Source organism: Lissotriton vulgaris, chromosome 2_2 (assembly GCF_964263255.1).
Source record: "Lissotriton vulgaris chromosome 2_2, aLisVul1.2, whole genome shotgun sequence".
Taxonomy (NCBI): Eukaryota; Metazoa; Chordata; class Amphibia; order Caudata; family Salamandridae; genus Lissotriton; species Lissotriton vulgaris.
This window is the reverse complement of record NC_141688.1, coordinates 118,351,406-118,363,690: the sequence shown is the minus strand read 5'-3', so window position 1 is coordinate 118,363,690 and position 12,285 is coordinate 118,351,406. Positions and strand designations below refer to the sequence as shown.

At 40.2% G+C, this 12,285-nt stretch overlaps 1 protein-coding gene across 1 annotated transcript in view; it reads right to left on the bottom strand.

Moving 5' to 3' along the window:
* Positions 1-2,986: 2,986 nt before the first annotated feature.
* Positions 2,987-12,285, bottom strand: part of CHRNA5 (cholinergic receptor nicotinic alpha 5 subunit) — a 247,414-nt gene continuing 238,115 nt past the window's right edge. Inside the window, exon 6 of the mRNA XM_086959420.1 lies at positions 2,987-4,126. Coding sequence (XP_086815546.1) covers positions 3,956-4,126 — 171 coding nt within the window. The 3' untranslated portion in view covers positions 2,987-3,955. The remainder of the gene's footprint in view (positions 4,127-12,285) is intronic.

The window sequence follows — 12,285 nt, the reverse complement described above, 5'->3', positions numbered from 1 at the left end:
TCATAATAGATTTAAGAGGCCAAAAGTAAAAGGCACTGTTATCCAAGGAGAATAACTGAAATAAAAGGAATGATGCACTAATACCTTCTTTGAAATAACAATGGTGCAATATAAACATTGCGGATTGTTAACATGGGGTTAAAGCATAGTTGAAGCAGCCATATCATGGGGGCACTGCAGTACACTATGACAATACTGGCATGTGATGAGTATAACTGGGAACATGATGCAATTGGCTGCCATGGATTTACTCAACATGAAAGAATCATTATTAATTGTGCGCACAATTAATGTATTAATTGAAAACTGACAAAGTAAAATTTTGGAGCAAAAATAGTATACATTTAGAAAGTAACTATATGAAGTTTGAGAACACTTTAGTGTATTAATCCAAATGGAAAGATTGAAGTTTGGTAGAGATAGACCATTATGGAAAATGCTAAATTAGGGTAACAGCTTAAGTTAGGAATTAATTTTTTTATTACAGAATTTCTTTCTGCTGTGATGAATATTTTAAGACTCATCTGGAGGGTTTTCACTCTGAATGTTGATATCCTATTATGACCTACTTATCCTCTGCATTTTTGCTATCTCAGGCTAGCTCTACTTTACATTTGTATAACATGATGGATACCCCTTGTGCATGCTAAGAGATGATGAGATCTTTGAAATTTCTCATTTTCACTCCATTTGCTGCAATGTAGATTCTCAATTGTGGAACAGAAAATCTGAGAGAGCTGCTTCTTATCTTTTGAAAAAGTATGTGACCATATCACACAGGATAGCAAAACTATGTTGAGTATGCTTTATAGTAGTCAAGTCAAGTCAAGTCAGAGAATTTATATAGCGCACTACCTACCCAGAGGGTCTCAAGGCGCTTAGAAAGGGGAGGAGGATTACTTGTCAAATATCCACGTTTTAAGTAGCTTTCTGAATGCTAGGTGGTTCTGGGTGAGGCGAAGGTAAGCGGGGAGTGAGTTCCATGTTTTAGCAGCCAGGTATGAGAAGGATCTGCCTCCCATGGTGGTCTTGTTGATGCGAGGTACAGTGGCGAGGGCTTGGCTGGAAGAACGTAGTTGGCGGGAGGGGGTGTAGGAGGACAGTCGTGAGTTGAGGCATTGTGGTCCGATGTCGTAGAGTGATTTGTGTGCGTGGGTTAGCAGTCGGAAAGTGATTCTCTTATTGACGGGTAGCCAGTGGAGGTCTTTCAGGTGACCAGAGATGTGTTCGTTGCGCGGGATGTCTAATATGATCCTGGCTGAGGCGTTTTGGATTCGTTGGAGTTTCTTCTGGAGTTTAGCGGTAGTACCTGCGTAGAGGGTGTTTCCGTAGTCCAGTCGGCTCGTGACTAGAGCATGACTAGAGCATGGGTGACTGTTTTCCTTGTTTCGGTGGGGATCCAGCGAAATGTTTTCCTGAGCATGCGGAGAATGTTGAAGCAGGATGAGGATACGGCGCTGACTTGTCTGTTCATTGAAAGCGAGGAATCCAGGATCACGCCTAGGTTCCGTGCGTGGTCTGTCGGGATGGGTGCTTTACCAAGGGCTTCCGGCCACAAAGAGTCGTCCCATGCAGAGGGGGATGTACCTAAGATGAGGACTTCTGTTTTGTCTGAGTTCAGTTTCAGACGGCTTTGTTTCATCCATTCGGCAACCTCTTTCATTCCTTCGTGTAGGTTAGTTTTGGCGGTGCTGGGGTCATTGGTGAGAGAAAGGATTAGTTGAGTGTCATCCGCGTAAGAGATGATGTTGAGGTTGTGTTGGCGGGCGATGGCCGCGAGGGGGCTCATGTATACGTTGAAGAGGGTGGGGCTGAGTGAGGATCCTTGTGGTACGCCACAGATGACTTCAGTGGCCTCGGACTTGAATGGTGGGAGGCGGACTCTCTGGGTTCTTCCGGTGAGGAACGAGGTGATCCATTCAAGTGCTTTTCCTTGTATTCCGATGTTATTGAGGCGTTGTAACAGGGTGCTGTGGCAGACTGTGTCGAATGCTGCAGAGAGGTCGAGGAGGATGAGGGCGACTGTGTCTCCATTGTCCAGTAGAGTTCGAATGTCGTCTGTTGCTGCGATGAGGGCGGTCTCAGTGCTGTGTTTTGCTCGGAAGCCAGATTGTGAGGAGTCGAGGGATTTGTTGGCTTCGAGGAAAGCGGCGAGCTGGTTGTTGACGGCTTTCCTCAATGACTTTGGCCGGGAATGGAAGGAGCGAAATGGGGCGGTAATTTTTGAGTTCGGTGGGGTCCGCTGTGGGTTTTTTCAGAAGGGCGGTGAGTTCAGCGTGTTTCCAGTCTTCCGGAAATTGTTCTTTTTCAAAAACATTTTTTTTGATTGTATGTTGTTACCTTAAGCTCTATTTCACTTTGACCCCCATTAACCAGACCCTACAACTACATTTTATTTGTTAAATTAAAGTGAAATTACTATATTTTAATTGTTATGACTTCTGTAGTTAACCTAATTGTAGTAGTAATTGTAGCCTTAAATGAATTTCAAATAACTTAAGGTAAATTATTTGAAATTAAATAATTATGGTTGACCACATTCTAACACTAACACTAATTACAAAATAACTGAAATGTAATTCTAATAATTTCAATAGATATCCTTAATCTAACCCTAACACTATATTTACCCCTTTATTGATGTAAAATAAGCTACACATATTTGTAATCAAACACTAATACTAATCGCTCATAACAAATTAGTATAAGCCAACTTTAATTACAATGAACAATTAATTCTCACCTAACCCTTACTGTTTATTAATTTAAAATGAGAGAAATAAAATAATTCTCCGTAACCTTGCACTAATATTCACTCTAACTTTTAATTCATTTAAATTAAGTTACATCTAAGTAAATAATTACCCTTAACGTAAACCTAATACTCCAATTCTCTATAATTCAAATTCATTTAATTAAAAATTCTCTTTACCTACGTATAATCTTGACTCAACAATTAATTAATATTTATGTTTTTATATACTACTTTTATTTTTTTAATTTACCATGAATATAATATTACCTAACTTAAATTAATGTAATATATTTAACTAGAACCCCTTTTAGTTGAATAATTAATATTAAATGAACGCTTACGTTCTAACTAAGTAGCACCTCAAATGAAATGAAATACTATTGTACTTACCACTAATGATGTTTTGGCAGTTTCCATAGTGGTAATCTCTACAGTGGTTACATCGAAGTGAACTATCGATATGTAGTTTGCTGTATTCTTAAGAGTTGGCAATAGACTACCCGAACACTACTGAGTCTCAATCTGAATCAAGCCCTGAAGTATTTTATTCATGAGTAACTGTTCCAAACAGCCTGCAAAACGTATGAGTATACAGCCCCTTTCTTTTGAATATTGTGCAGAAAAAAAGACCATTTAGCTATAATTTTTCATAATTCTGTCTGTCTCTAAGCACCATTCTCACTTCCTACACTTGCTTTCATTTATACGGAAATTGCATTAACAACCCAGATGCCTGACGACAACTGACTGAACAGAAAATTAGCTTACTGGTGTTCCATGGATATGGGGTATAGGGATTGACACACAGAAACACGATAAATAAATAAAAATGGCACTCATGAAGAAAGGCTGATGGGCATTGTGAATAGGCACAATGGCATATACAATACTTCCCAATATTCTAAGTGGTGGTGACAAGCGTTGTAGCTTTGTATGGGAGCAAAAAGTCAGAAATTTGAAGAGAAGATTTCAAGCTCCAACATTCTCGTAAAGGAACTTTAAGAGAACACACTTATATGTAATATCATCCAGTTCAACTCTGAATAGAAACATTCATTTATTACACATATTTCTAACAGTAATCATGATCATACAATTACAATTATAGTATTTTCAAAATATTACATATGTACAGTGTAAACTACAAAACATGCTATGATTCGAATTCCCATAACCGAGATTTTACAAGTTGGTACACTTCTATGGTCTTTCTCCTAAAGTGTTTCCCATGTGTAAAGGCACAATGATGTTTGCCCATTTATATATCACAGGAATGAAGAGAAAGAAAGATCCAATTATTGAAACAAGCAAAAATGCCCACAGGAATACCCGGTCCAAAACTTGAGCCACAAATTTCCAATCTTCCACAACCTGTAAAACAAAGAGATATTTTGAAAAGTCTTCTAATGTTAGATCTCAAGTTACATGCTCAATATATTACATTATGGCAGCATTAAAACATTCACTAAGTGCCTTCTTGCCAGGTATGCAATACTGCAGCACCATATCGTTTGTGGCCTCCATATATTACCTGTGTTTTCCAACAACATGATAGCAGAACCTATTCTTCAGGTTAGCAGAACTACAAGGTAAACAATTACAAAAATGACTGGAACCACCAAGTATCATTTGGTACTTTGATAATGAAAGTTTCAAGATTTTACTTCTTAGAGCCTGATACTTATTCCAAAGATCTGCAGAACTTTCAGACTGTTGTCTAATTCACAATACTCCACTACTGTTAACGGACTGCAACAATGCTGGTGCTCCATGCTTTATAAGACACTTATTGCATCACCTGTACAGGGTCCATTTAGTAGTAAGTCTGGAAATGCAAATCCGTTTTGCAAATGCATTGCAAATGATTGCTAGGAAGAATAATGCTGAAATACCTAATGACACCCTCAAGTACACATAACAACCAGTTTCCACATAAGATAAATAATTTCCAGAACAATATTTGCTTCTGCCCTCGTGCTAAATAATCGCAAAATATTAATATTTTCTTCAATTATGTATATCTAAGTGAACCCATACATAACTGTGTCTTTTTATAGGCTTATCTAGGTTCAACTGTTTTTCACAATAAAAACTATCTTTGATCTCCTGGGTCCGAAGGGCGATCTTTACGTGCACATTACTTTTCCAAATATATGCACTATATTGCAATTTAATCACTGTGGCTAAGAAGGGAAATTGATCATAGATTTTATTATGGATCAAAACAGGATAATAATTTAATGATATAACTCCAGCTAGTAGAATTTTATTAAGTAGTACCTTCCCATTAGATCTAAATAGTGGGCAGGTCGGATACCTATGTACTCTATCTGCTTGTTGTGGTCAATATCTGAGACAGTTTGTTTTTTTTTGGCCAGTTTTCACCTTTGCAAGTGTAATACAAAAATCAAAAACATTAAGATAGTGATTCAAGTGAAATTTAGTAGTTCTGCCAGAAGAATGTCTCATACTACTAGTCTGTATGGTAGTTTCCAGGGAAATTTCTGTTCACAACCATTATGTCCAATTTTGTGACCGCTGGTTTAATATACTTTGCCCTGCTTCCAATACCATATGTTCGTAATCAGACGCCCTCAGTAGGTCACACTCTATCAGGGCTATACATGTTTTGATTAGATACTGACTGCATAAAAGTAGAAACTTCAGATGCAGTTAAACAGGTTCTTCATTAAAGAGCACCCTATCCACAGATCATATAGCTTTCAACATCAACGACCATAATAGAAAATAGTAAGATCATAACTAACCTCGACTACACCAACATTGTTTGCCCCAACATTCTGGCTAGTATATTCTAAAATACGAGCCCACCATTATTTACAAACAACAAAAAAACTACACTTGAAAAGACATGAACAGAAATGTCAAAGACAGTATTTACACACTATACGAAATACAGGATAATGCAATAAATACCAAAATTCATAACAGAGAACTTGAAAACTTTCCCTTGTAAGCCACCACTCTTGTTGAGAATCATGAATCTCCCATCTTCCACCTTGATGGCATTACGAAACAATCTTACAATTCTTTGACGACCCAAAAACGTGGACATGTATCTTGACTTCCCAGGCTTCTTAATCATAACTAAATCTCCAACACTTAAACTGAACTGAGCAACACCCTTCTTCACAGCAGTTTGTGATTTTCCACACATCTCAATTGTTTTTCAACACCATACTCCAACGGCTCCCATTGTACACTGTTGTGTTTCCGAATGCAACCAACCAGGAGAAAACAGTGTTAGCTTTCCTCTCTCTGAACAATTCAAAAGTTACTTTGCCTATCGTTGAGCTGCCGACATCAGTGTGTAGCGTTGGTTCTGCTGACATGGGCAGGCCAAGTCGACGCATCATCACTGGGGGAGCTCCCGTCACCAGGGCAATACTGAGTGAGCCGCGCTGGAAGTGCTTCCCTCGTGCTTGCGGCAGCTTTTTAGGGACAGAGGCAGCAATATTGACCGGCACAGGTGCTGGTCCATATAGGTTGTAGTTGAAGGTCAGAAGGAGGAGTACTAGACCTCTGTAAAGCTCCTTCTGCTTGTAATGGGGCCATGTGCTATCCTGGTTGGAACTGGGCTGTGAGAGTCACAGACTGCAGAGTCCAGCAGAGGCAGAGGGTGGAGATTAAAGTTTTTATGGCCCTGAGACCATTAAGCCCTTGGAGATCACTTGGAGGGAAGGCAGAGTCCAGCCCACCTTCAGCAGAATCAGGGAGCAGTAGGCGGCAGGACAGCAAGCAGAAAAGCAGTCCTTCCAGAAAAGCAGTCCAGTTGAATCCGTTAAGCAGCACAACAATCCTTATGACAGAGGTTCTGTTCAAGATCCAGAAGTGTCTGATTTTAGGGCCTCAGAGACCCAGGACTTATACCCAAAAATGCCTTTGATGGGGGTGGGTGACTTCAAAGCAGCTGTCTGAAGTACAAAAGAATCGCTTTCAACCCAGCCCTGTCTGCCAAGCTATCTGTGTGGGGTAATCAGTCCTTTGTGTGGGGACAGGACACATCCTATTCAAGTGAAGTGCTAGCCCCTCCCTTCAATCCTGCCCAGGCAAGGCTATCAGAATACAGATGTATGTAGATGGGTACTCAGACACACCTATCCTTCCTGTGTTGTGGCTGTCTAGAGGAAATACCCAAAGGGTAGTTGTCACCCAACCCAGACGTGCAGTGGGAATAGTCTGTAAGGCAGAAAGAGTTACAAGCACAGAGAAATTCCCATTTATAAAAGTAGCATTTCTAAAACAGTAATGTTAAATTCACCTTCACCAGGCAGTAGGAGGATTTGTCCTTACCATCCCAAACATATGAAACATGAAAAAGCTACTCCTCTCTGCTAATGAATTACAGCTTAAAAGTGCATAAAGGAATTCTTAATGCTAAGCTTTGACAGGAGTAGGCTTCACAGTAGTGAGCAACGAAATAGGTTGTTTGTCACTACTAGGATATGCAAAACATACCATTACATATCCTACCTTTCACTTACATAGCACCTTGCCCTTAGGGCTACCTAGGGTCTACCTTAGGGGTGACTTATATGTAATAAAATGGGAGTTTCAGGCTTGGCAAGTAATATTAAATGCCAGTTCGAAGTGGCAGTAAAAGGCACACCAAGGCCCTGCAGTGGCGGGCCCGAGACAGGTTCGAAAGGCTACTTCTGTGGGTGGCAAAATCAGTGCTGCAGGCCCACAAGTAGCATTGACCCTGGGTATATGGTGTAACACTTTACAAAGGACTAACAAGTAAATCAAATATGCTAAACCAGTGTAAACCAATAATACCATGCTTAGAGGAGAGAGCCCATGCACTGATGCACTGGTCAACAGTGGTAAAGTGCCCAGAGTCCTAAAGCCAACAAAAAGGTTAGAAAAAGAGAAGGAAGAAGTCAAAATGTTTGGAGTGAACCTTTAGAAATGGCCATTTTCAAACAGACACATTCCTTTACAGCTCTATTAATCCTTTCCACTGTGCCATTTCCCTCTGGGTGGTACAGAGAAAATATTTTCTGTGCTTAATCTCCTTCTGAAGCAAAAACACTTTCATCTCCACTGAGAGAAACTGCGGTCCATTATTATTTAGAATCATATTGGACAAAGCTTCTCGATTGAAAATCTCACTAAGGAAATCCGCGACCCTTTAGGCTCAATACAAGTCACACCTTTTTCAGCCCAGCTGGAAAATGGATCCACCAAAAACAATAGATAATTGCATATTCATCTGCTATGTAACTGCTCAACAATATCCACTGTAACCACCTCTCACGACTTAGTGGGCATGTCCCAACAAGCCATTGAGGGATTTCTGCCCTTGTAAACTTTGTTGATCCTTGTAGGAAGCTGTCTTTTTATGGGGGCGTGCCAATGTAAGGGTACACCATACAAAAAGTACAGACTATCCTTACAAGTCTTAAATTAATAATCTCAAGTGCTCTATTTGTGGTAGTGTGGGTGGGCAGCTTAGGCTTATCAGATGGTAGTGTTAGGCATTTATTGTACACACAGTCAATAAATGTGACACATACTCAAAAAGAAAATCCAAGACCAATTTAGAAGAATAACACATGATTTTTATGATTTTAGATACCAACATTATCGGTATCAGGTTGGTACTTTCGGAGTTAGGAATTTACACTGATGACAAAAATGCTTGAATAACGGTTTTGAGGTATGAGACTGGAGTGCAGTAATGTAATCCTACGGGAGATACATACATTGCATAGATGCACTTGTAAATGGTTTTGAAGAATACCCTTAGGCACTTAAGGAGCTTAGGGGCCAAAGTCAAAGAAACCACCAGCAGTTTAGTATTACCCGCTATGGTGAGTCCAGGTGCAGAGGGGCTTGTCGCCTTGGTAGCTGCAAGAGCTACGCAGTAAAATCAGCGGCAAAGATTCCTGAAAAAGAAAGGCTGAAAGTAGGGGTCGGCTCTTGAGGGTCTTTAGTGCAAAGGGACACAGTTAGTTTCCGTGAGTCCAGGCTGGGGTGCTCGGGTGTAGAAGTGTTTTGGATGGCAGATTACTAAAGTTAGAGGCTCTCACGTGGCTTTGGCAACCAGGATAGGGAAAGAAAACAGGACAGCAGGGACCCTCTCACTGCTGGTCTCGGTGATCCTGAGGTCCCTTGTTGGCAGGTCTGCTTTGTTGTTGGTTGAGTTCGGACTGAACACACAATAAGCCTTGGTAGCGGCAAATGCTCCGGTACCCAGGGTAATGGTGCTGGACGACTCCTCTTGGGCCTGGCATCTCCAAACTCTTCAGGGAGATGGATATGACCTCCTGGAGGAACAAAGTCTTCTTCCTGATGAGATGCTGCCTCTATGCATATTCCTCATCTGGAATAGCAACAATGAGGAATTGTCCCTTTTCCATGAGTGGCTCAATTCATGTTCCTCTGATTTAAAATTCACTATAAGTGCAAGCAATGATAAAATCAATTTTCTAGATGTGTGGATCTTTAACAACGGAGGAGTCTTGAAAGTTAACCTTTACACTAAACCTACTGACCGGAACACCCTCTTAGAATTCAGTAGTGGCCACCCAAGGAGCCTTAAAGAAAACTTGCCCTATGGGCAATTCTTACGTATTCGTCGCAATTGCCCCAACAAAAGCAACTACTTTGACAATGCAGAGACCCTAATGAATAAACTCTGCAATAGAGGATATCCCAGGAAGTTGGTCAGAGCAACACTCAAACATGCGTGGTACACACCCCGAGAAAGTTTACTGACACCCAGAGACAAAAAAGAGGGCATATCATTGACCTGTGTACTTACATTCAACCCCAAAGCAAATAAGGTCAAACAGATTATTTAAAAAAACTGGAGACTTATAGATCATTTGAATATCCCAAAACCACTTTTGCATTCCGTAAAGGAAAGAATATAAAGCAGCATTTGGTGAAGGCAAATAGAATGTTACCAATCAAAAAAGACACCAGGGGCTTGTTAGGATTACCACCTGAAATCGGACACTACCGCTGTATGAACTGTTCTGTATGTCCCAACACTAGGGATTTGAAAGAGATTGAGATCAATGGTCACATACATACAATGCGTACTTTTTCTAACTGTAACACCAAGAATTGTATCTATGTAGTGACCTGTTCCTGTGACCTGGCATATATTGGACAGACGTCACAAGCAGTCAAAATGCGTATTGGACAGCATAAATCACGCATAAGATGCAAGTACATTGGGGCGCCTCTAGTACAGCATTATATGGAGGCAGACCACAATGAAGAAGATTTGACTTGGGCAGTCCTAGTTACCACCTCGGCTAAAAATAAAACAGATTTAGAGACCAAGTTGAATATACTGAAGCGAGATTAATAGAGAGATACCACACTTCTGAAAAAGGACTGAATGCACGTGATGAAATTTGGGCATTGATTTGAACTGTTGTCCGTTTCTTCATGAAGCTTACCTAATGTCCATTCTTTTGCTGCTTTCTCTATTGAATTGAGATAGATGATGAGATGATATGACACATAGTACTGTAGTATGTATAGTTATACTAGATTGACATTTATACTGATTCTTTATGAGATTTTATTTTGTATATACAGTCTTACAAAATGCTATAGTTCGAACTTGAATAGCCTTTGTCTATTTGATTTTTGCTTTGTCTTCTTTGATTATAGGGTCCTTGTGCTTTATTTAAAATGGGAACCCAATAGTGGAAAGGCAGGAGTATTATTACCATTACACATAGTTTCATGTCTTTTGTCATGTCTTTTTGATTAGTTTTCTCTTTACAGTGATTTATCATTTACTTCACTCGATTTGATTTTGTGTGGGTTATTTGTTTGGATGTGTATACTTACTTCTGAAAGAATGAGTTACATACGATCGTTTTTATGCCGGTATATGCACTGGAGGTGTGGGTACACGGACTCAGAGATCTTCTCTTGGATCAGTAGTCCCTTTTCAGTGTTTCCCGCTGGTCAGGCGCTCGTGCTGACGCATGATATTTCCGTTTTTGAACTTTTGTGCTTCTATAATTAGTATAGCTTACCCTTTGGTAGAGGTCGGTGTGAGTTTTAATGCACTGTTCCTCTCTCTCTTTTCTCCACCCCCACAATCGTCGGATGGTGATGGCAGAAAGAACGGGTGATTTAAGCCACGCCTGTTTCCCACTACCCTTATCCGAGTGGACTCATTGTATATATAAGGTATGCAAGACGCATTTTTTCTAGTTAGCTTATGTAAGTGGATACTGATACAAGACTTTTCTCCCCCGGTCAGATTTGGGGTTGCGATTCATTGGCCTTCATATGTGTTTACTCCAGGTATGTTTTCCTGTACTGGGCTTAGAAAGCGATTCCCGCCCCACCCCCATGTGGGTGGTTGCGTGGACTAGCCGCTGGTATCGGTCCGAGGATTTGCCAGGACCCAGAAGAATAGGTATATATTCTGTCTTTCGGGTTATAGGAATTGGTTTATATACACTTGAATTCACTGTGGGAGAGAAGGTGTAAATACTTTTGGTGTCCCTTGTTCTTCGTTACACGTGTGTATTGCTCACTCATAGAGAAGTGGTTGAGGGCCCGTCTGATAACACGGTGTATGATTTATTTCACTTTAAGTATGTTTGATTTTTAAGTTGATCGCTGTTGGGCAGTTATCTTCTGCCTTCTTTTTTTTTCTTTGATGGATTCACCAGTAGACTCTGCATTTCCACTTGTGGGGGAGACAATGTCACTTGTGCAGCTGTGATGTTACTTTATTATATGTGCCCTTGTTTGGCAAGGAAGAAGGTAATATATATATATTTGTTATTATCAGAGTACCCATGTCCTGATGAAGCCTATATCATCTGGCTGAAACGCGACCGCGACTGCGTCGACACCTTTTGCTTCGAATGGAGTTTAAGAAAAATTTGATTTTTGTCTGTTGTGCACCAATACAAATATAGACTGGGTTGATGTTCTAACCCCATGGTGCTTTGCTTTTGGGACTACCACTTTGTTGTGCACTCCATTGTAAATTAAGAGGAGGCACTTACTTGAATTGGTGTATATATATTCTTATATATTTCTTGTGTTTAGGGTACAGATAAGCGTTTGTTGATATTGTAAATGTTGTGTATATTTGTATATGATGTATATGTGATGTTTTGTAAATAGACTGTTGGTTGTTGTGCCTCCCTTGATGTCCGCTCATATGTGTGTTGATGAATTAACATATATATTTTCTTAATGTTTAATTTTTGATTCACAAGATAATTAATTGTTTCTTGTTTGAAAATTAAAATTGGATTGATCCCTTCGGTACCCTTTGTTGCTACTTTCTCATCCTTGGATGTCTCCTGCTCAGGTACGGGAGGGTTAAGTGGGCAGAACCTCTAACCATTTTTTGCTAGTCTATGCAGCCGGTGGTCAACAAGTCGAAGTATAGGGCAATTGCGGTTTGTTCCTCCACTGCAATGGAATGTCTCCACCACCCCAAGGGATATGCTGTTTGGTTGTTGAAGGTTTGAACTGTCCTACAAGGAGTTGGGGAGGCTGTTGACCTT